This window comes from Lethenteron reissneri, chromosome 11, assembly GCF_015708825.2.
Source record: "Lethenteron reissneri isolate LAM-NWPU_2019-01 chromosome 11, ASM1570882v1, whole genome shotgun sequence".
Taxonomy (NCBI): Eukaryota; Metazoa; Chordata; class Hyperoartia; order Petromyzontiformes; family Petromyzontidae; genus Lethenteron; species Lethenteron reissneri.
This window is the reverse complement of record NC_083789.1, coordinates 7,744,662-7,768,851: the sequence shown is the minus strand read 5'-3', so window position 1 is coordinate 7,768,851 and position 24,190 is coordinate 7,744,662. Positions and strand designations below refer to the sequence as shown.

Genomic DNA, 24,190 nt, shown 5'->3' with positions numbered 1-24,190 from the left:
CGAATCGATTTTTTTGTGGGGTATATTGTGGGTACCCAACCCCCCTTGGCGTTTTTTGGTGTGTACATCCGATGAAAGCTGAGAGAGACAAACCATTGATTTGCGGCAATGTGCTCTTTGTGCCTCGGAGTGCGTCATTTAACGCCCACCTGTTTTCTCAAGTGAGGGGCTACCTCCGAGGGCTTAATGTTGAGTTGAAGACTCTTACTCTCAGCTTAGATCATGGGCGCGGTCGATTTGTCTGGACGAGCAAAGTGGTTTTGAATGGGTGAAGACGATTGGCCGATTGACAAGCTGCGTACCGGGCCACTTGAGAATGATTTACTGTTCAGCCCCAGTCAATCGACCTGCGCGCTTGTTAATTAAGTCGTCGTCCGAATGTGTAAAGTAGTATTTGACGCGTGTGAAATAATTGAGCGGTTGGACGAATGCAGGTTATCAATTTTATCTGTGCAGTCGAGCCCCCGCCGCCCCCCTTCATCATCCTGTGGAGGAAAGCGTAGCTCAGAAATACATAGCATGCATCTCCCTGCAGGACACACCTGAAAATGAAATTGTGGAACTCCACACATAAGGGGGTAATTAGCTCAGGGCTTTTCATGGGATAAGTGAACACCTGCATAGAGGAAAGTGAGTTTTTTTATGGATTGTAAGGATGGTCCAAGATTAATAAAACATTGGTGTAAAATTGTTTACAATTAAGGACACACCCAATTGAAAATCAGACAATTTGATCAAACGTTTACCCAAAGTGATGCCCTGACATCGACTTCCATACTGCTAAGTAAATATTTCTGAAGACACGCACGTGTCGAAAAGCGTCACATAATCCATGAATTTTACCAACCTGTTTATTTTACGAATAAAAACCCGCAGCGGCCACCAAGCACGGTTCATTTTGCGGCACACACGATGAGCCGCACCCAGGCGAACGGACATTCAGCTTCATCATTGGAATCATCATCATCATCGTTATTCTAATTCGCAGCTGGTGATGAGACCGGACGTGGTGGAGATGCACGACGTGACGGCGCGCGACCCCAAGCTGCTCGTGCAGCTCAAGTCGACGCGCAACACGGTGCCCGTGCCGCGCCACTGGTGCTTCAAGCGCAAGTACCTGCAGGGCAAACGCGGCATAGAGAAGCCGCCCTTTGACCTCCCTGACTTCATCAAGCGCACGGGTATCATGGAGATGAGGCAGGCGCTGCAGGAGAAGGTGAGAGAGCGACGGGGGCGAGTGGCTGCACGTGGGCCAGTGTGGTGGCACGGCGCTAGCACCGCTTGCAGGGTTGTGCATCGAGTGGTCTTAGTTTGGTTCTCCAGTGACTGCACTAAAAATACCGTTCTGTCAAATATGGTTTGTTGCTTAATTCGACTTTTAAAAACTGTTCGGTCGAGATGACATTTGACGAACCTTCTCTGAAGGGCGTGTAATTGGTGTGCGTCGATTTTGGATCCGAAGACCTCTTTAAATTACTCCACAAGTGTAGATCTCTGTCGTCATCTTTGAAGGGTTGTTTGTTGATACAAATGGCGCACTGCTTTCTGCAAGCTTTTTTAATGTCATTTTCTTTTTGCATGACATGACACCGATAGCACGATTGAAATACAATGGAGACAAAAGAACACCTGATTGAGAGAATTTTCCCACCCTTGGGTTTGACACTGGCAAATTACAGAAAAGTGTCCAGTTGGGCAGTGTTTTTGATAATGATCCTTCATCAAAGGCATAGAGTAAGGACAATGAGATGATTTTGATGGATTTCGAGTGGGAGAATGGAATTTTGAATGAGCTGCCTTATGACGAGGAAACTGGGAGAATGTTGAAATGTGGGTGGAGGTGATGTACTAGTAGTTTTATATTGTTACATAATGGCCAACAAAGAACAAATCCTAAGAATCCAAGTTCAAGCTTTGGTTAGGTTATTGGTTGTGACCCATTAATTGTAGTGAAAAATTTAAATTGTTGCGGTATTGTTTCGCACCTCCTATTAGCACAGTTGGCTACGTACGGTGCGAATTAAGTTCAACACACATGCGTACATTTCCCTTCGAGGATACATTTCCACATTCAAGAACTGAAGTCCCATTGCTTAAAATCACAGCGTGAGACCTTTTTTAACCGGCAGGTGATTTATTTCCCCCCCCCTATCTTGGCCTGCACCCTTGGCCCCCTGTTATTCGGCATGGTTAGGAGGACCAAAAGACGCTCAAGTCGAAGATGCGCGAGAAGGTTCGGCCGAAGCTCGGCAAGATCGACATCGACTACCAGAAGCTGCACGACGCCTTCTTCAAGTGGCAGAGCAAGCCCAAGATGACCATCCATGGGGACCTCTATTACGAGGTGAGCACACCGTGCGACCGGCCCCACCTCTCCACCCTCCACTTGGTACAGCCCAAGCCACACGTTGTTTCATGTCACACCAGGGAACTTGGACTCACTTGAGGATACAACTCGGAAAAACCAGGTTGCTCTTATCTAGTAGATGCATGGTTAGGCCAGTGCTTAATTTCAGCCGTAACGGTTTGGAACGTCACCGCTTCGGGTGGTGTGTGCGAGAATGGTTCTCGTGCTTACCAGATGGCCTTACTTAGCATAGTACTCGAATTTAACTTCCTTGCCGTTAAATTGAACTGTAATAAGGACGCACAAATATCTGACGTCAAGAAGCCACATATGTGACACGTGATATACACAGCCAGAAGCGTTCTGTAAAATATCGAGTGAGAAATTAGACTGATTGTCCCATGCTGTTAGATGTGAATTTTAGGCTTCGTTAATGGGAAAGAAAATTTTTTATCGTGAAGCATGGTGCCCCGAGTGTTACCGTGCCAGCGCGGCATTTTTTTATCCTTATGGGAGAAATGTTTTTACATGTGTAGGAATGTGAAGTCCTTGCAGTAACATCATTAAAGTATTATAATGGCATGCCTGATGATAAAATGTTTTTAACGCTTTCAAACTAAGGTTGGTGACGTGTATGTGTTAGCTCTGTCCATCTGCCTGCACTGGCATGATAACGGCCGTAGAGTTAATCCAGTACAAACATTTTAGTATAAAGTTACGTGGCTGTTAAGGACTTGCCTAATTGAAACCGGCCAAACTAATCTCAGGGTTGCTCAAATCACGGACACAAATGAGAGGGAAAGAACTTTGCAAATACATTCATACATTTTGACCTCAAGGCTACCTGGTTCGCTTCCATGCTGCTAATTTGAACAGCTTTATAGAATTCATGCATATGCATGATTTTTCCTAGATTCAAGCTTGATTTGAAGCTTTCGTGACTGCAGGAATTACTCTTTGGTTCTTTCGGTAAAGTCACGTAGAAAGAAAATAAATGAAATAATAGAATACGACGTTTCGTTTGCAACACAAGCAACCGTCATCAGGTAGAAACACAGACCTGGAGACACACAGACAGACACAAGCAGAGAGAGACAACACAGAGACACACACAGAGACACACAACATAGACATACAGAGACAGACAGAGACCCAATGCCTGCCTCTCTGTCGAGGTCTTAAATAGAGAGAGGTGGGTCTGCTGTAGCAGCTGCTGGAGCAGAGAAATTAGCATGTCACTGAGGACCCAACAAGACTGGAACATTTTTGAGAGAGTTGTGTGTAAATCCACCCCGAAGCAACCGAGGGAGAGAAAGAGCGAATGGACCTATGAGAGCCTGGTAAATTTTAGAGAGGGAATTATAGGCAGTTTGAGAAAACAAAATTTAGCAAAGCATTTTTTTTGTAAATGTAATGGTGTGCAACACATGAGTCGGCTAACACACAGTTAACGCATAGCCTGGTTGATTACGATCTCCAAAGATTGCCACAAATGAAACACAATACTTTGCTGATCTCATCAAGAAGCATAAACCATCATGCAAACATCGGTCATCCTCACAGATGCGCTTCTGTGGTCATTTGGAATGCTCTTCTTCCGATATTAGAAAGCCACTCGAAGCAATGGCCTTTTAAATCTAGATTGAAAACTCATTTCTTTAGAATAGCTTTTTGTTTTATTTTTTTGTCCTTCCCCCGCTTTTCTGATTTGCACAGTTGGTTATGTACGGTGCAAAAGAAATTAATCATGTATACATTTGTGGCCAGTGTGTCCTAACATTAACTTGGGGTGTGGATGTGGCTGCGTGCAGGGAAAGGAGTTTGAGACGCGCCTGAAGGAGAAGAAGCCGGGTGATTTGTCAGACGATCTGCGAATCGCACTCGGCATGCCCATCGGCCTGGTGAGGAGTCCCCACTGTGGACACACATGCCCTCATCTTTACCATCATCATAATCGCTATCATTACAATCAGTACAATTTATTACTGTTGCCATCATTAACATCGTCCGTACCATCATCACTGTTATCGTGACGATAAGATTTATTATGATTACTATCATCACTCGACTTTAATTCAGCGCAATTGATGCTGGGTTGGAGTTAATGCTTGGCTGTATGTATTTAAGACTTTAATAATGTTAAGCTATGTAGCAAGTATTTAGTACCACTTGGACATTGTTTATTATCTGTTATGGTTTTTGTTTACCTAATATTATTTACTTGTTTTGTTCCTTCTAATTATGGTACCCAAATCAATTCTGTTGTGTTTTAACATGGGTCTCACTTGGAAAGCAGGCTTGTTACTCGATGCATTTTACAACGTTAAACCAGGTTGAAGTCTCTCTTTAAATGCTTTTCGACTTAAGAGGCCTAGCTTTGAGCCACTGTTCTCCCTTGTCCACAGAACTGTGCCAAGGTGCCACCCCCCTGGCTTATCGCCATGCAGCGCTATGGCCCACCACCATCGTATCCCAACCTCAAGATCCCAGGCCTCAACTCGCCCATCCCCGAGGTGAGTGCACCTTCACTCGTCATCGCATTCTTCACCGTGGTTATCGCTGTCATTGGCGTTGCTTTGTTGTTGTTCACATATATACGATTGCGTTTTTTATTTTAACAGCAAAAAAATAATAATCTTTAACAATTGTTGTCTTTTTTGTTACACTTTTATTTGGTTAGAAATATCGCAGACTATTTTGGGAAGGCATTGAGACTTACACAGTCACAAACACTGAAGCAATTAATACCACAACTACCATTTGCCATTAGGTGGCAGTGGTGTCACTTTGGGGCTTCTGATAGGCTCGGTCCACTCTGAGGCTACAGGACATTGACTGGGAGGAAGTCACGGGTCAGCCAAAGATGTTTTGGGCTAGCTGACTGACCACTTTGTACACTTCATCAGACATTGCACAAGTATGCAGACAATGTTTCAGCACAAGTAAGGTGCCTAAGAAAAATTAACACTCGTGACAATAGGTTGGGACACACGAGTTTATGTTTTAATTAGACGTTTCAACTACAGTAAGGGGATCGTAGTCTTTATTCTAGTTTGTTGTCCTTCCCTTGCATGTCTGATTAGCGCGGTTGGCTACATATAGTGCAAAAGAAGTTCAACATACATTCATCACCAACAGGACACATGTCTCTCTCCTACGACTGTTGAGCTATTGCTGATTTGAGAATTTGTTCAGTTTGTTCACCAGCGCCACTTGCTCACCCATGTTATGTTTTCTCTGTGCGCCGCGTTGGTGCGGGCAGAGCTGCACGTTCGGATACCACGCCGGCGGCTGGGGCAAACCGCCCGTGGACGAGATGGGCCGCCCGCTCTACGGTGACGTGTTCGGTGTGAGCGCACAGGACTTCCAGGTACCCCGCTCGCTCGGCCCTACGGGAGGTTGCACCCATCGCCGCACGCTCACTCCCATTGTTACCAACTTAGGGACTTAGTCTGGCGATGTTTTGTGTTTCCCGAATGATCACGGTTTTGTCCAAGTGGCTTTAGAGAGATCTTGCAGCTTTCTCGCACGAGGACATTTCGGAGATTTTTTTTTATTGATTCCAGGTCTACATTTAGGATTCTGTATCAGTTACTCTATTCTTGGATCTTTCGGTCAAGTCACGTAGAGAGTTTACCCCCTCACGCTCGCGCTGACTCGACGCTGTAACCCTGTTGCGGCGAGTAGGAGAAGGCGGAGGAGGAGGACATGGACCGCACCCCCTGGGGAGAACTGGAGGCCTCTGATGAGGAAGAATCTTCAGAGGAGGAGGAAGAGAGCGAGGATGAGGCGCCAGACGCATCCGGCCTCATCACGCCCGCTGACAGGTATGAGAAACTTCTTTAGCGGCGCATCGTTACGATGGTGAGCCAGCTGCTTTGATCCTCGCGTCCTGGCATCCGTTTCTGGCCCCTTGTATAACGCTCTGCCTTGTGTCATCGTCCCTTTCGCCCCACCCCCCATCTTTTTCTGTGCAGCGGCCTCGTGACGCCTGGCGGTTTTGCATCTGTGCCGACCGGCATGGAGACACCGGACATGATCGAGCTGAGGAAAAAGAAGATTGAGGAGCTCATGGATGGGTAAGGAGAGCTGCATTTGCAAGGATATTGTTAGTTTTGGTTTTTGCCCTAGTTTTATCAGCGTTATGCGACAAAAAAAGTATCCATTTGGAACTCTCACAGAGAAGTGCAACGCTTGATGCGACAGAACAGTCCGTGGAAGTGCATATTACAGAGTTACTACCTCTGACATCCTATCACGTGACCTCTGGTCCACACATTAGGAGGCAGCACTTCTACCCCACCCCGCCACCGAGTGTATTGTTTGTCGCATGAGAATCAGAAATATATTTTGAATTCCTAGAGCCATAATTCAGCCAAATTATGTGTAGCATCGAATTCAAAGCAATCGGTTTTCTGTCCAGTCACTGGTGGCTAGGCTGAGGCAATTACAGGCCAGCTCCGCGCTACGATGTCCGAGCGACCTAGCCACCTCCGTTTTGCTTGAAATTTTAGCAGTGAACACCTTCGCCGTTGGGCGTCTGGCGGACGTGCGCACGTTAATGCTTCGTCACTCTCGCGCCACGTAACGTTTGTTTCTCCCGACTCGGCGTTTGTGTGACGCAGTGGGGATACACCGCAGCAGCTCTTCATCCCGCTGCCCGAAAAGAGAATTGGCGTTGGCGCTGCCATGATGGGTTCCGCGCACATCTACGACATGTCAACGGTGGGGAACCCGCACGGCACAGCCACAGCTGTCCATCGCTGCATCATTACCTCTCGTTGTATGAGCACAGTCGAAGCGTGTTATATAAGCACACAATTATTTCACCACAGAATCACAATATTTATACTGGGGGAATCCGATGTGCTATAAAGCACTTTTTCACAGATGTCCAGTAGGGGTCGGTCAGAACATTACAACAACAAACAATACAAAACACACAATAGGAGTGTAAAGTATAGGAAAGGTAAACAGAATTACTTGAAAAATTTATATTACCAGGTAAAGCCCACTGAGCTTATTTATCAGAAGCGACTTGGCCACAAATTATAGCTCAACAAAGTGGCTTATCACGTGGAAATTTATAGCAGAAAAATAATCCGTTTCGATCTCAGCAACACACACCCTACACTATACTGGTGGGCGAATGACAAGGAATATCTTAGCATGCTAAGGGGGAGTGTTTATATCCAGCTGCTATACTATAAAGTAATTGGTCTTATTAAACACAAAAGGGGTTGTTAAACGAGTGTGTAAAAACTTGTTAAAATACCACCTTAAGTAAGAGGTGCCGACAGAATCAGCTGTTATAGATGCAGAGCCAAGGTTTATACAGATAGCGGCCTTCACGGCGATGTCACGTGCCACAATGGCACACTTAACTGTAGCGTCTTCAAAGTCCATTTACTCATAAACAACACCTCACAATTGCGTCAGTCTTACCACACGCACAGTTTAGCTATGCATCCACAAGGTAATACCCGTCTGGTTTTTTTGGGTTGGGCCTATTTCTGATCCTCGTTAAACCAGCAGTTCCGAAATGATGTTTTTAAATTGGCGCGTAAGCGCTTTAGGTCTTTACCATTACAATAGCTTCATCATCTCATATCGCCTCTTCGTTCCAGTGCAGTGCCTCTGTGCGCGATGCCTTTAAGATGCTTCATAAACCCAAGTTGCATTCTACGAGCCCTTTATTAACCGAGAGCACCATGACTGAGCGTGCGCGGGCCTTTGCCAAAAATTGGTCTTCATTGATCTACATTGGTACAGTGGTCATGTAATGACTTAAAATATGGAAAATGTTTAGAAATTGTAATTGGAATTCTTCACCGGCAACACTTAACTATAAGTGAACACGGCAACTTGGACATTAAGGACAGGGTGACCTTCTGTCTACAAAACAATAGAATTGTGCGGCAACTATTGGCAGTGATGACCTTAATCCAGGGATGTAGAACTTTTTCCTTACCGAGTACCAAATAGGATTTTCAAATACTATTGGAGGGCCACACTTTACTTGACACTCTAAACTGTTTTGTTTGCGTCCCATTTCTAAGTCGCAGATCTTGTCGGTTCTCCCCACCACTGTCTTGAGCCATCATCGTTAAGCAACCGCTCAAGTCTCGCCAAATCCCAGGTGTTAACATCGTGGCGCCCGCCCCTTCGATTACCCCCACAGGTGACTGGACGCAAGGGCCTCGTTGGCACGGGGCCTGGAGGCATCGGTGTTGCCGGTGGCGGCGGTGGCATTGGTGGAGGCGGCGGAGGTGGCGGTGGAGGCGCAGGAGAGTCACAGGGCGTGGAGGTGGCGCTGGCGCCCGAGGAGCTGGAGCTGGACCCGACGGCGATGACGGCCAAGTACGAGGAGCGCGTGCGGGAGCAGCAGGCCCAGGTGGAGAAGGAGGACTTCAGCGACATGGTGGCAGAACATGCTGCCAAGCAGAAGGTGAGAGAGCGGCACGTGTGGTTGCATGCCTTGAGTGGTTAATGTGGTGCATGCGGTTCATGTAGGCGGATGCAGGAAATGGAGGAAAAACTACAAATGACAAGTGGCCACAAAGTGGTGACCTTTTTATTGACACCCACCATGTGGCATAATGTGCTGTGATTGTGCTTAGCACTCTGCCGCAGCCAATCTGTTCCTGGTAAATTTGGCACGTTGGATTTTCCATGAATTGACTGTGGTATAATTTTTCTCATCAGTGACCCTCTTACCTGTTCTTGTTTCCTCTGTCCACAGCAAAAGAAACGCAAGGCCCAAGCCCAGGATGCTAACAAGAGCGCCAAGAAGTACAAGGAGTTCAAGTTCTGATGGCAGCTGGCTTCAGTGGATCCCAGTATTTGCTGTTGTCGTCTTTACACACATTTTATTTCTGTGTCAGTCTGGCCCATGCGGACCACAGCAAGGCTGTTTCCTCAGTGCATTTGTCTAAAAATAAAAACCATTCTGAATATTTGTTTTACAGCCCTAATGTTACCAGTGTTTGTCATACATGGTTCTACCACTTGGCTTTCCATGGCTGCCAATAGTTGTTCGTGTACAAATACATTGTGTTTGTTTGCCAGGTAAACCCAGTCCTTGTGACCCACCAGTCACCTTTCCACTTTTATTAAATTTCTTCCCAATGCAAATAAAGGTTTTGGTGGTAAACATCCAACACCTGATGTAGAGCATGAAATGGGTGTCAATTATAAACACCATCAGGTTGGATGTGAACCAATCAATTGCATGTAGTGTGCAACCTATATTGATTTTTAATGGGGCATAATGGTAAACATGGAAAGGTGACTTAACTGGATTTTGGGAAGTGCTTAGTTTATACATTTGATTCTTATGGCCGTACCCCAGGGTACCAAATAATACAAAATGGCCGAGACAAAATAGTTTTTTTCTGGTACACTATTTTTTCCAGGGGTGTATTTAACTCCTGTGTCTGGGGTACCAATCAATCCAAAATCAGTGCTACTCTGCCATGTATAAACGCAGCCAGGACGATTGCTCCGAAACCCTGAACGCTCGTACGTACCATAGTGCATCGTGTACAGCGCGTCGAGATGAGTCGATTGCCTCATCGCCGACCATCACGAGACTAAAAATTACTGCATCACGGACATTGAGAGAGCTGGGGTACGCCATAAGATTAATTTAGTCTACTCATCAGAATCATTGACATTTGGGACAAATTAAAGGTGATGGGGTTGGATGTGAGTGCTATGATGTGGCTTGTCTGCGAGTTTACTTGCATCAGTCAACATCACTTTGTACGTACGAACGTCAATGGCTTTTGAAAATTCATGGCCAAATAACTTCATAAAACCGCACATGACGAACAAAACTGGATTCCAAGGGCAGGGAACAGTTTTCCTGGCCGTGTCCGCTATCAAAATATTTTTAATGTAAAGAGACGAGTTATAAATTTTCATTATCCGCCCACGTTTCCCCCATAGGGTGCAAAATTCCTGCCAGTCTTGGAGCGCTGTAATCCATTGGGATGGTCAAGCAGCCTCCATTTAGAGCAAGTCGTGGGTGTTTGTGCGTGCGCGATTGTTTTTTTTAGTTCATTTCCCAAGTGTTGTACACAATAAAATTCACATCAGAAAACATTCATATTTTGCCTTTTAAGGATTTATTTTTACATGCTTTTACACTTGACTTGTATGAAGACGTGTCACAGTTCGGGTATTTCTTACAGAAGCAGTATTACTATTTACAGTTGAATAGGCTGTAAAAATTCCACTGACTGTTACAGAATTCAAATAATTTCAAGTTTATATAATCGATTTCCCATTGAGCTCAAACACTGTAAACACACGACTTAATGCTTTACTACGCGTAATTCCACTTGGCGCAGCGCAAATGCATTCGCATGGCGCAGCAGTTTTCTATGCACCCGTTGGGGTTCACTGTAAATTAGGCCGACCCATGCCTGTAGGCAGCGCCGCTACTGGAATGCAGTCTCTCAAGGCTAAGAAATGTCACCCATCTTCAAAAGACATTCTCTTTCCCAATAGGAGGCAGAGCCCCAGAGCTGGCTTTTTAACACGAGGTAGACGTTGGTCAGCAAGTGGGCAACAGTTGGCCTCAGTCACATTTGCCCAGGCCGCAAGTTCTCCACTGGCAGGTAGTTCGTGCCAGGCGCGTGGCGGCATGTTGGACCATTTACGGCGCAAACACCGTCAGCAACGACGGCTGATGCGCCGCCGAGTGCTGTGGGCGTACTATCACCGGCCCCCGTTGTGCTGCCGTTGACTGGCGTGCTGAAGGCGACCGGTTTGTCACTGCCGGACGGTGTGCCAACATTGCTAGCTCCTGGTATGCTCTTAGTCGGCGTTGTGCTGTCGGTGGGGTCCAAGTGCAGCAGCATCAGCTTGTCGTGGTTGTGCGTGACGGACCAGTTGGGTGGCAGATGGCACGGGAGCATTGTGTCCAGGAAGTGCTGGCGCCAGCGGCGCTCCAGGGAGGCGAGGGCGGGTAGCCCCTGGTGCATGTACGCCTGCACCACACGCAGCCCGTGCGGCACGTGCTGCCCGTTCACCACCCTGAGGGTGCGGCGCAGGAGGTGGCCAGAGACAGCATTATGAGAGATGTCGCCAACCAGTTAGAAATATCACAAGATAGTTCCACAATCCCACTTCCACCCCCTTCCTCTCCATCTCAGTGTATGGGTATTTAGTTAGAAACCAGTCAGGTTCAGTTTTAATCCCAATTGAGGATTGACTTAGCCCATCATCCGTCTACAGTCAAAAAAATAGTACCACTAGGGAGGGAGGTCAAGTGGGTATACTTTTCCCCATCATAGTAACGTGGAATTTCCATCATTGGCTCAAAGCGATAATGAGGAATAACTGCGTCAATGCCCAATTGTGCAGGAATTAACTTCACTTTACTTCAGCCAAAAAAGGGAAAGATAGTGGCGATAGCTTCTTGTGAGCACCACCATAATATGCAGTTTTACGTCACACCCAAGTCTCCCCTAGCCGCATCTATGGCTGTATAAGCACTGAGAGATGCAAGCATGGAATTCAATTGAGACAGGAACATGCATTAAGATAAGATACGCAAGTTAAATATTGACAGTTAAGAAGTGGGCTTATAAAGATCTAAATGGCCGGTGAGCGAGAATAACAGCATGGCAAAAGATTAAATCTGCTTGGAGTGGCCTTCATCCAGCAGCGGATTAATCATGGCCGTGATGACCCGACCTCAAACTAACTCCCCTTTCCACCCGAGCGCGTGTACCTGGTCTCCAATTTGGCGGCCTCCTGCAGCAGCTGGTGGCAGCTGCCGAGGGGGCTCCAGCGCTCGGCGTAGAAGCTGCGGACACAGCCAAGCAGCTCGCGACGCCGGTGCGGGGGCAGCGCCGAACCCGAACGGAGGAGCGCGCGCGCCGCCGATCTCACGTTGCGCCGCACGGGGTCGTCGGTGACGCGGGGCCCTTCCATTTCCACCGCTTCTCTGCTGCCCCCGAAGAGGCCGACAGCAGCAGCGCCACTCTCGCTGGCGCAACACTCGTCGGCGAGCTGGCGCTTGAGGCGCAGGTCATGTGCGGCCGACGCGGCATGGCACGGCGTGCAGAGCAGCAGCACGTCGTGCGACTGGTGGTCCTTCATTTGCTGCGGGAAGTGGCGGCGGTACTCGTGAGGAACGATGCTCTTCCTGACGGCGCATACGGGCACAAGCGCAAGCGCCGGCAGTGATGGGACAAGTAGTTATCGTCAGCCAGTTGAAGCCCTACCCCCCCCCCTATAAGCCTCAATTAAATGCTGCCTACCAACCATTTCACTCATTCACATGAACAGAGATCGTTCCATCTCCGCGGTGGTTATCCTCCTTGGACGCATTCTACTCAAAATATTAGAACGATATAAAAAGAGAAAACACTAGATGTTACGTGCTCGAGGACAGACAGAGCAGAAATTAAAGCCCTCTACCAAATTAAAGCAATGATGCGGTCGCGACCGTAACTTTTTATCGATTGCATCGTGCCGCCTCCCGAGGCCTGCGGCCTGTGGACCCAGCGAAGCGAGGGGACGCCGCCTCGCAACAGAAGCACTCGGCACCGCAACACCGCACAGCACCGCACCTGACGTAAGACTCGGCACGGCCGCACACCACGCACACGTTGCGCTTGACGCCAAGGTAGTAGTCGTGCTGCGAGTCCGGGCGCCCGGCCGGCTCGAACACCAGCCGCACCACCATGGGTTCTTGGCTCTCCAGCTCTGAGCACACGAACAACATACAAAGACCCCCCCCCCGTGTAGCCTTCAACAGACTGTTCGGGCAAGCACTGTTAGCAAAGGGCGGCTACGGCACACAAGGGGGTAAAAGCGACCACCACAAGCCACCCTTGTCGCCCCAATACTCATGGTTTTCACACTACCAGGTACTAATATAAAGGCTGCGTCGACCTAGGGGAGGCCCAGGAGAGAAAATATTTGCCATGGGCGGGAATCGAACTCGGGTAGCGGGATCTGTAGCGCAGTGCACCAACCACTACGTTGCTGTTCCCCCAAAACGCAACGTCGTGTAGGTACACACACGCACATAAATCCCCACTTGCACGCTGGAGTACTTGCGCACACACACACACCCGTACATACACAGTGGCACACACACATATACCTACATGTGCACACAGGCACCCAACTTAAAATTTGTAATTGTACCCCAATCACTCAGGATAATCTGCCAGAGCCCACTTGTGATGCACGGAGTTGATTGCTTGGCAGTGATTTGTGTCTGTACAGCGTTTTCCATTTGTCATGCGACAGTTGTTTGTGTTCCAATTCTCTCCTTGCTTTGTTGCTGTAATTTATTTTGCTTCTATTTTTGCCTGTAATTTTGGGGACCCAGGTCACTCTCGCAAAGGAGACGTGCCCCCGATATCTTGAGTTCTCAGCTGGTTAAAACAAATAAAAACTTGAACCCACGTAAATGTACAAACAGATGTGCTTGCACAGACTCTCATGCAGGCACACACTCGTGCCAGCGTTCCCAGGTGGATCACGGCGCCGCCTCTGTAGTCCACGAGCAAAGCGGTTGGTCGGTACCACCTGGGGGTGTCAATAATGCTACCAGTGTGTCCACCTTGGGACGTATGCACCATGGGGAATGTCCACCATCGGCAGTGTCCACCATGGGCAGAAATCTTCGTGTATATAGTCCGATGTATACAAAGATAAAGATCCCCCATATAGCCTGCACAGACTGTTGGGGCAAATGCTGTTAAGCGAACTATGAAGGTCGACACAGCACGAGGGGGTAGGTGGCCAGCGCCACGCCTTTGTCTCCCTAGTGGTGATGTTTTTCACACCGCACCACGTACTCATTTGAGGCTGAGTCGACCAGGGGAGGGCCCAGGACCGGTTCAGATAATCGTCACCTGGTGTTGGCCGTGACCGGAAATCCAATTCGGGTCGCCGGGTTCGTCACACAGCATGCCAACCACTACACTACTGTTCCCTATATTACATTTTTATTGACATTCTGCAGCTGTTTCATTTTGTTTTCATCAAAGCGTATTCTACATCACACCTTGCTATAACTGGTAATTTTGGTCTACAGATCAAATTATTAAGAAAAAATAAATCACATCTTCTTGGTTCTTTCGGTAAAGTCACGTAGAATGGAAATAATAAAATAATAAAAATAAACCAATAAAATTATTCTCACGACGTTTCAGCCACAACGCAAGCAGCAGTCCTCAGGTGGAGATCAGGTCTGTGAGAAATATTTAATGTTTTATTTTTATTATTTTATTATTTCCATTCTACGTGACTTTACCGAAAGAACCAAGAAGATGAATCCCTGCAGTCACGAAAGCTTTAAATCGAAATAAATCACAGTTAGCGTTTGTCTCTTTGGACGGCACACAGGAGTGACCACCGCTGGGCCGACAGCTCGAGGGCCAGTACCTGCGATGCCGCGGTTGAGGTACCACTGCGCCTTCTTACGGTCGCACGTCGACAGCGGCTGCCCGTCCGGCGCCTTGAGCAGGCAGTTGTCGTAGAGCGGAGACTTCCTGCGAGAGACGCAGGGCCACAACCGCGGCACGACAGAAAACAAAAAGCTCACAAAACGAACACTGGGTACCAAAAAAACAACGAATAGCCCTTGCTTGTGGATACACATCTAGAACGAAGGTTTTGGGGGATGTTGGACATGAGGATTGAAGCTTAAAACGGGAAAACACTGCTGTTGCCTGACATCGCCAAAGTCGTTTTCGAGCAAAGAGCCCCGATGAATTCTGCCTTTACCGCCTTGGAGAAAATAGCGCTCAACTTGGGCGAAAACCGTCATCATGAACAATCATCCGATCGGCAATTCCACTCACAAACCCCCTGGATTGAATCTCTTCCCAAAAACAACAGCCGTCCACATCGATTCAACACGTCTCACAGCAGGTCCGTCCGCCACCGCCTTCAGAAGAAGAAATTCAAAGAAGGCTCGGCGGTGCGAGTGTGGAAACAGCGACCAGACCATAGACCACATAGTAGTAAATTCAACAGGGGGATCGAATATATCCAAATATCGCTTGCGTATCGTTTCCAAGTGGTAGGCTGCATGTGGCCGTGGACTGTGTTAAAAGAAGTGTGCTGTATCCGGGCCTGCAGGCCATAGATTCCCCACTCCTGACAGAAATACCGCAATCCAGCAGCAAACATCAACTCCTTCACCAATGTATAGAGTACTACTACTGCCAGCGGCAAATGTTAATCATCCCATGCGTCTATAAACTAACCGCGATATATTCTGGGAACTCTGGCAGCTAAGAGTGCACCATCCTCTGTAAGAGAACGGCCCCTGAAAAGGATATCATGGAACTCCTTTTGAAGCCTCTATTCACACTTTTTATATGCCACAAAGAGAGTGTTCGTCGTATGTGACACTGAAACATAATGTTCTCAAAAGATGGCGTAAATCCAATTACGTGGCAGACCAATTATAACCTCACGGATTTTCAGGTGCCGAGACCATTAAGTCTCTAAACTATAGAATATCGTTTAAATCAGGTGCGATTGAAAGCCAAACTTGAACCCAGCACCCTCAGATATATATAGCGGTGTCATCCTCATAACCAAGGGTTGTTTACCCATCACAGATGCTTTCCACCTTTGAAAATCTTCAGGTGTCAGTTGACGGCACCATTTGTCTGCTCACATTGCCCCACCAACGTGACCAGTTTCACTCTTCCCCTCCCATCGTCACTTGCACACAATCATCTTCGCAGCCACCCTTCAGGAGAAGCTCTTCATTTCTGACAAGCATCCGTCGTCTCGCCACTCACCTCGGCGAGAAGAAGCCTTCCTTCTTGACCTTGGGAATCCCGATCACGGCGAGGCTGTTGTCACCGTGGATGTTCTCGCTGCTGCTGCTGCAGCTGCCGGCACCACCGCCACTCAGCCCATTTTCCGCGGGCACAGATTCGGCATCGCCGCTCTCCGTCGAGTCGTTGGATGACGACCGCACGTGCAGCCTCCCCACGGTCTCCACGTTCAGCTCTGTGGGGACAGCGCAATCGGCGGACATCAGGCCGGGGGCGTGGTGGCAATGTCCCACGGAGATCGGATAATTAAAGACCACACTGCCCGTATATGATGGGGAACCTCCCCACCACAATAGAAAGCTGCGTGCAGGCTGGAAACAAAGATTTAACAAACACGCAAAAGTACGTTGCCATTGCTGCTTAGAAACAGTAGGAAGGCATAACTCCCATCCATCTGCCTTGCATGCATGTCTTATGACGACCACTTCAGATGCAATGCTTTCAAGCCTTGTCCAGACTGCCACATTTTTCAATTCTTTGAGATGATGGTCTGAACAAGAACACAGCCACACATTTCAGCCCTCGGGCTTTCCTGCCATTTGCAAGCAGCACACCTTTCCTGTGTTATTTACATCAATTAACGGATTTAAAGGGCGATGCGTGCAATGTCAATAAAGTAACGTTACCATCGAGACGACGACCTCCACCGTGCTTCCCGGTTACACGCGACCCATTCGTGCTTCTCATCAACACAGACGTCACACGGCCACGCACGTCGATTCCCGGCCGGTCTCTAAACACGAAGGGTCGCATTGGTCTGCGAGAGTTCCGAATTAATTCTTCACCTCATGACGCGACGGCGACGGCACAAGCGGGATACAATTCGGTGGGGGTGGGGGGTTGAAAATGACAATCCCCAAACACGGTTAAGAAAGTGTGCAAGAGGGAGAGGGCGGGGAACCTACTTTTGAAGGGGACGTCGACAAGTCCCGCGCAGCGAGACAGCAGTCGCGCCCAGCACTCCCCCGTGACGCCAGCGGGCGACGCCAGCTCCGAGCCACAGCCCGAGTCGACCGACGTCACACTGGTGCTCGCGCCGCTACAGTCTTCCTCCTCGTCGCTCTGGGGGGGGGGGGGGGGGGGGCAGTCAGCATCTTCAACGTGGTGGTGCACACCCGAGACCCAGATCTCTTAAGACACCCGGGGCCATGGCGGGGCCTGGCAGTCGCCCCGATTATTACCACCGTGCGTAATAAATCGCGAGAATACAACTCGCCGTCTGCTTCACATTGCAAGTTCAACGTCCACTAATGTCACTTGCAAATGTAGGCTAATGTGTGCCAGCGTCAGGACACAAATTTGGCAAATTAGAAAATTAGTTCATTGGGATTACACAACCATCACACCAAATGCCCCAGGTAACTTTTGCACATCTCGGAGTTCACACCTGGTTAAATAAAATAAACCTATCAACTAAAAACGTGTATGTATATATATATATTTTGAAGAAAAAAATGTTCATTGTAAAAACCAAAAGCAACATTACAGTTGGACCAATGCACATTTGCAGCCGAGTGCTGCGTTTACCTTGTGCTGCACAGAGGCAGCTATCAGGGGTCCCCTAGGCTAAACCTCTCCTCCCTATACCTGGGCAATAGCATGATGGAGAGGAGAGGTGATGCAATCCACCTTGAGTTTCCAAGGCATTTTAGGAAGCGGCCTATAGATACAGATCCTTGTCCTAAATCCTTATGTCGGTGTCCCACGTGATGTAGAGTACAGAATACCAATTTAGATGAAGACAGATCTCATTTGTGCGTCTCTGCGTGTGCGCGTGTCTTTGCGCGTTGCGTTCGCACGCTGCTCCAGCAGTTTACCCGGCCGAGCGTGTCACTCGCCGGCGCCTGCAGGCTGCGGCCCAGCAGACTGAGGAACAGGCGCACGGACACCTGGGCATCGTGGGCCGCGTACTTCACCTGTGCGGAACGGGCGAGAGCGGCAGCGGCAACCACCGCACGGCGGAGAATGTCAAATCAGCTGCAGAGCGGTACAGGCCAAAAGCACATTTCTATTTTGCGGCCGCCCACACTCCCGGAAGCAGCCAAGCTCAGCTGTTGCGGATGGTAACGCAAGCGTAAAAATTCCACTTGTATGCAAGTTTTGCCGCTGGTACATTCAATCCTGTAATCTTTGTAATCCAAATTCAAACCCATCATCTATCATCTAACATTACAAGCCGTGTTCAAAGTTCAAATGTATGATCCTATTCTATACGTTTGTAATGGGTTCAACCGATTCGCAGACGTAGACTTTGGAGGCAACACATTTTATTCAGTTCTAACACATGGGGTAACTTCCCCTTAACAGAATAACAAGCTAACTACACTAGTTACCACGTAACTGTTACTACGGACCCGGGACTACAACATCTGCCCGGGTCCACGTGATGAAAGACTTTTTGAACGGAGTTCGTAGACGAAGGGTTTATTTCCCAGGATGAAGAACCCTGGTCTCTCTCGGGACCCGGCTTATATTCTCTGTGGTGTGGCCGGCTCCCCACCCTTGGCCACATCCACGTTCCAGAACCATCTGGAAGGATCTGGGTCCCAATCACGTGACCCCCCTCGCCCCCTCTTGGGGCCCCTCTGTCAACGTAACCAGTCACGGGTCCTCCCGGGTCAACCAGAGTGCCATGGCATCACACAACCTTACCCCTCGGTCGGGACCCACACACCCGGTCCTGTATGGCCGGCACTGCACTTACAGCCTGGTGCCATCCAGCGTTATTACCCAGCGCACACCGCGCCCCTCTAGGGCCGGTACTACACCCACAACATAGTGACATCCAGCAATGTCACTACACGTGTGTAGTAGCATAGCGCTGGCTGCTGGCGAAAAAGGGGATCTGCGGCGTACGGCAGTCCTGACGTCAGCAGGCCATGATATACACGAGCGGGTCACAAAAGGTAGCGTGGCCGGGGCGGAGTAAGGCCACGATGACAGTATAAGAGGGGCCCCTGTGGGGGACCTCGGGGGTGTTGCTGGAAGTGGAATCCCTGTCATGCTGCTGAAGTCCATCGCCGCCATTCTTCTCGTTGTCGTCTCAGTCGTCACCATCCCGGGGCGCCGCTAGTCAGACAGCCTACCAACTGTTCTAAGTAGTGCCGCTGACAATAGACGGCCTTAATAAATAGTGCGTTATCCCGATGGTGCTTATTAAATAAAGAAGTGCCTCCAAGTCTTACGGTCTTTGAGCTAGTCACTACACGTGCATGTGCAATTCGTAATCCAATGTCATTCTGCCGTTACTCGCCTCGCCACGTCTCACCTGACCGAACGAAAAGAGCAACAGGTCACCCACCTAGCGACGTCTCACTTGCGCGCGTGAGTGGAGCGACACATCAGCCGCCCAACGGCGTCTCACCTGCGCCTCCGAGAGCTCCGGTGCCTCCCAGTCGCTCTGCTGCTGCTCTGCCGATTTCTCCATCTCCAAGCCGAGCTCTGCGAGCGCTAGCGCCTTGAGGCCCAGGCCGTTCCAGCGGCCCTTGCACCGCCTGCGCGTGCAACGTGGGCATCGTCACCAACGTTGTCATTACAACCAGCACGGTCAAGTCCAAAGGTCATCGTCCAAAAGAACTGCCTCCCATTTATATGTTTCCATTATATTTATAAGCAGAATGTTGCTTTTATTTATTTCTGGTTGTGATATGCATGACAAAATCACAATCTAGGCAGGCAGATCTTGCAAGCAAAGCTGGTTTGAGCCTGGATAGTGCTTGGCTGCTGTGGGGGCTACGTTTTCAGCAGAGGGTGAAGCAACAAAATCCATTGCATCATGCGTCTGCCATCACCAGCCCACACTGATCGACATGGATGAAATAATCCCGACCCACTGCATAATGTGGCAAGGCCATTATCCAGCAGTGGATTGGCAAAAAGAGTTCGACGTGCACATGTATTTTGCTATGAAACTACCTCGTATCCACACCGATATGGGGGGGAACGCCCTCAGAGGAGGTCTCATCGGGGCCCATTTGCGAAAATAACTCCCGATATCCATGTAGTCTTTACCACAAATGAATCCAAACAGGATAAAAAACAATCTATTCAAACATTATACATTTGTCAGCACGTATGGAGGACTCTCCTTATCCACGAGAAAAATAAGTGGACAATAGGATTAATGGAGCACATCTGGGAGATCACCCAACTCCTTAGCCACAAATATTGAAAAGCGACGAGGTGAAGAGAGAGGCCATTTCCACAGCTGTATGACGATACGAGACCTGGCCTCAATGACAAGACAATTCCCACGATGGTATCAGTGTAAAATTCAGTGTCCACTGGAGTCCACGACATTGGTAGTTGTATTAAGGCATGACTGCGGTAGCAGCGATACAAGAGTAACGAGGAAAGCATCTGAACGACGAGTACGACTGGATTGAAATCGCAGTCTAAAAATACATTTTCAGGAGGGTTCTTTACGCATCAATCGGTTTGACCAATTCCCTTTCGAGCAGCACCTCACATCGAGGATCGTAACCCCGACGGCGCCGGATTTACCACAGCTGCCACCGTCGCAAGTGGGCGACCAATCGCTCACCCGTGCCGGATCGCCAGGTGCCGAAGGTCGACGCAGCCATGCACGGCGACGCCGCGGTCCCTCTCCAGCCGCCGAGCGTCGTCAAACACGCCCACACCAGCCTTGAGAACGGCCCTGCTGGCCAGCAGGTCCCGTAGGCCGGAGGGCAGCGCGTTGGTCAGGTCCGCGGCACCGTCGATGGCGGTGGAGGAGAAAGAATCTGGAGAGGTGGACGAGGAGGTCGTGGAGGAAGGGGTCGAGGAGTTGAGGGGGCAGAGCCGCACCAGCACGCAGTAGCCACTGGCCGAGGCGAGTTGTAGCAGGGCGACTGGCATCGCCCTGCCATCCTCCACCACCTGGGGACGACGATAATCATTCTCCTTTGTCAAGGAGCATAAACCATCACGCCAACTCCGGTCATCCTCACAGCAGCGGCGTTTGGCTGGCCATCAAACAAAGATGGTCACTGCATTGCGTGCCTTCAGATGCGCTTTTGCAGCCGTCTGGAATGCTCTTCCTTCCGATATTAGGAAACCACTGGAGTTATGCACTTTTAAATTCAGAGTGACCAACTCATTTCTTTAGAATAGCTTTTTTGTGTTTCGTTTGTCGTCCTTACCCCGCACCTCTGATTAACACGGTTGGCTAGGTACAGTACGAACTAAGTTCAACGCACAGTATATATTCTCTCATCCATGATCATATTCCCGACTGATCCTATTTACCACACCCCTCTACCCCCTCCCCCCTTTTTGATACATCGAGGCTCCTGCATGTAAAGATCTTTTTTTTTGTGATCCATATTTTTTTAGCGATAACAAAAGTCAATCAAGTGTGGTCTCCCAGATGAGCGAATTTTGTCCTATTCATGTCTGTATTATCCATTTGAACCCAGAAGTAGTCTCGTGGAAGCGTTGAATATAACCCTCTTACGAAATGCAGATAAGAGGCATCACAAGTGGCAGCAAATTAATGCCATTATCCACGAAGAAGTTATTTTCACTGATAAAGTGCATAGATCGAAAGGAAGTTTCACTGCAATGTCAATGCTCATTATTTTCCCACAAAAAGGCCTGCCACCAGGCAATCAACTCTCTTCCGAGAAGGCTCCAGAGATTGGGATATTTGTCAAATTCCTTTTCAAGTTTCTCTTTTTCCTTTCGGAGGGGCACTTGGAGCCAACCAGCCACGAGTAGTATCCTTCCTACTGACCCTACCGCTTCCCCCAACCCAGTGGTTCCCAACATTTCTGAACCCACGGACCAAAACGCAGTAAAAAAATATGGTGTGGAAACAGCGAGACAGACACGCAACGTTTCTACGAACCACCTCCCACGGGCCTTGCGAACTGGCAGTGGTCCGCAAATCACAGGTTGCGAACACACTGCACCAACACTTCCCCTAACCAACTAGGGACTCAGCCAACAGCACCAGCCCTACCACCTATCCACAAAGCCCCCGACCACTCCACCTGGGTCGCTTGGTCAGGGCTCCATTACACTGTAGACATTCTGTGCACCAGCCAGAGTGACCCCGGCCGGTCACTTACCCATTCGCAGTCCATGCCCAGCACCGGGTATGTCGCCAGGTCACGCTGCAGAGGCGAGGCCGCTTCGTTCCACTGGCCCATGGTCTCCACCAGAGCCACCGTCTGGCTCGGTGTGTCCTTGAGGGCGCAGAGGGGGCCAGTCGCGACCTGGCGGTGGGAGTAAAAGTGCAGCGCTGCAATGTCTCGCTCACTCACACTGCTGGCGGAATGCCCCCCCCCCCCCAACTAGAGGGAGCACTAAAGCGTTACTGTATTTGGCCTACTCTTCGATCCTTTGCCTTAAGAGGCGACAGTTCTGAAAGGTGACCAGTACCTACACACTTCATCCCACCTGGCATACCACATCAAGCTATGGGCTACAAGTCACGTTCTAGATTTGAAGCTTTCGTGACTGCAAGGATTCATACTCTTAGGTTTTTTACGGTAAAGTCACGTAGGTAAAAAATAAAATTCAAAGTTAATCAAAGTAATAATGGAAATAAAATAAATTAATAAATCACGACGTTTCGGAGGCAACACAAGTCTCCGTCATCAGGTGGGACCGTCACTTGATGCAGTAATTTTAGCTGTGACGGTCCCACCTGATGACGGAGACTTGTGTTGCCCCTGAAACGTCGTGATTTATTAATTTATTTTATTTTCATTATTACTTTTATTAACTTAAAATTAGATTTTTTACCTACGTGACTTTACCGAAAAAACCTAAGCGTACAAGTCACGTCTCGACTCCATTCTACTGCCAGCGATCCGCAAAATGTTCAGCGAGACATTAAGCTCTGGTCTTGGGTAACAACGCCTTCGACACATTTCACGCTGCACCGCCGACCTAGAAAGATGAACACGTGGATTAGAAAGCGTACAACCTCAGGACACAATTCTAATTGTTAACAAGAGCACGTGGGCTTGGTCAGTGCACGTCATGGCTAGAATTGATGACGGCCAGTGGTCAGTAGCGACGGAATGACAGCCAAAGAAGAATGGAACGGGTCCAAAAGGGCTTCAACCAAGGCTTAAGGAACGATGCAATCAGCTCGTGGTGCAGCAGGTGCTGAGTGAACGCCACATCGCAGAACAGCGAGGGTTGGCGACCAGCTTGGGGCTAAGTCGTCTTGCTCCGGGGCAATGATTTAACCCCGACCGATGATGACGATATACGTACTGTGTGCATGCTGGTGTTCTTTCGTGCTAATCGCAGGTGCGCTTGGCTGCGAGAATACCGACCTGCGGAAGATCTAGAGGAGTCTCGAGCCCGGCGCTCGAGGCATTTCGGGAGTACTCGATGTCCGACGAGTCGCCCTCCTTCCCCCGTGCACACTCCGGCTCGCACCTCGCCTCCCCTTCACAGTCGCTCCGCAATTCCGTGACCTCTCCTCCTCCACCACCAACATCAACACGACCACCAACACGACCACAGTCGTCTTCCGGGCCCGTCCCCTCGCCTCCCTGTGCAGAGCCGAGCCTCCTCCACGCGCAATAAATCCCGGCCGCCGTGCCCAGGGCAGCCAACAGAGCCCCGGCCACGATACGGGATGAGCTCATGATGAGGCCGGGCGAGTGAATGGTCGACAGCATCGCGTTTCCAGCTCCTCTCCAGGCCATAGTCTTCACCGTATCGGCAATGATGGGCTGCAATTTATTCTCGCTTCGTGAATTTTCCGACTGGTTGAACGTGTTCTTTCTCGCTAATGCATGTTCACGTTGCCACCCCCTTTTTTTAAATGTTACTATTACCACGATGCCATTACTGTAGCGTCAAAGCAACGTTAACAATAACACATTAAGTAATAGTAAACGAACAATTAATTATTGTTTAGTAATTAACCGTTTACTCGCCGGACACGTGGACACATTTTGCTGCTGCTTCTGCTGTGCTGATGTTGCTGCTGCTGATGTTGCTGCTGCTGGTGCTGCTGATGATGCTTCTGCTTGTGGTGGTGGTGCTG

The 24,190-nt window shown here is 49.1% G+C and overlaps 2 protein-coding genes across 3 annotated transcripts in view; one reads left to right on the top strand and one right to left on the bottom strand.

The window, feature by feature from the left end:
- The window catches only part of SF3B2 (splicing factor 3b subunit 2), a 23,898-nt gene extending 13,443 nt beyond the window's left edge, over nucleotides 1–10,455 (top strand). For both annotated transcript variants that reach the window (XM_061549990.1, XM_061549989.1), the window contains exons 14-23: nucleotides 989–1,216; nucleotides 2,195–2,344; nucleotides 4,159–4,248; nucleotides 4,753–4,860; nucleotides 5,610–5,717; nucleotides 6,035–6,174; nucleotides 6,325–6,426; nucleotides 6,973–7,072; nucleotides 8,529–8,795; nucleotides 9,090–10,455. In XM_061549990.1, the coding sequence (XP_061405974.1) occupies nucleotides 989–1,216; nucleotides 2,195–2,344; nucleotides 4,159–4,248; nucleotides 4,753–4,860; nucleotides 5,610–5,717; nucleotides 6,035–6,174; nucleotides 6,325–6,426; nucleotides 6,973–7,072; nucleotides 8,529–8,795; nucleotides 9,090–9,161 (1,365 nt within the window). In that variant the 3' untranslated portion in view covers nucleotides 9,162–10,455. The remainder of the gene's footprint in view (nucleotides 1–988; nucleotides 1,217–2,194; nucleotides 2,345–4,158; nucleotides 4,249–4,752; nucleotides 4,861–5,609; nucleotides 5,718–6,034; nucleotides 6,175–6,324; nucleotides 6,427–6,972; nucleotides 7,073–8,528; nucleotides 8,796–9,089) is intronic.
- On the bottom strand, nucleotides 10,451–24,190 carry EXD2 (exonuclease 3'-5' domain containing 2). The gene is made up of 11 exons (XM_061549991.1): nucleotides 23,469–24,190; nucleotides 22,248–22,394; nucleotides 20,720–21,054; nucleotides 19,541–19,670; nucleotides 17,994–18,092; nucleotides 17,082–17,238; nucleotides 16,138–16,351; nucleotides 14,765–14,871; nucleotides 12,934–13,069; nucleotides 12,090–12,506; nucleotides 10,451–11,389 (listed from the first exon to the last, which is right to left on the bottom strand). The coding sequence occupies exons 1-11, from the start codon at nucleotides 23,844–23,846 to the stop codon at nucleotides 10,936–10,938; spliced, it is 2,574 nt and encodes an 857-aa protein (XP_061405975.1). The 5' UTR covers nucleotides 23,847–24,190; the 3' UTR covers nucleotides 10,451–10,935.

Bases quoted from the DNA above. Each gene is read 5' to 3' on its own strand.
- EXD2 (XM_061549991.1), bottom strand. From the start codon at position 23,846: ATGGCCTGGAGAGGAGCTGGAAACGCGATGCTGTCGACCATTCACTCG. The intron at 16,352-17,081 runs GTAGGTTCCCCG...CTGTCCCCACAG, and splicing joins TGTCGACGTCCCCTTCAAAA to AGCTGAACGTGGAGACCGTG. The intron at 14,872-16,137 runs GTGAGTGGCGAG...CGTCTCTCGCAG, and splicing joins GAAGGCTTCTTCTCGCCGAG to GAAGTCTCCGCTCTACGACA.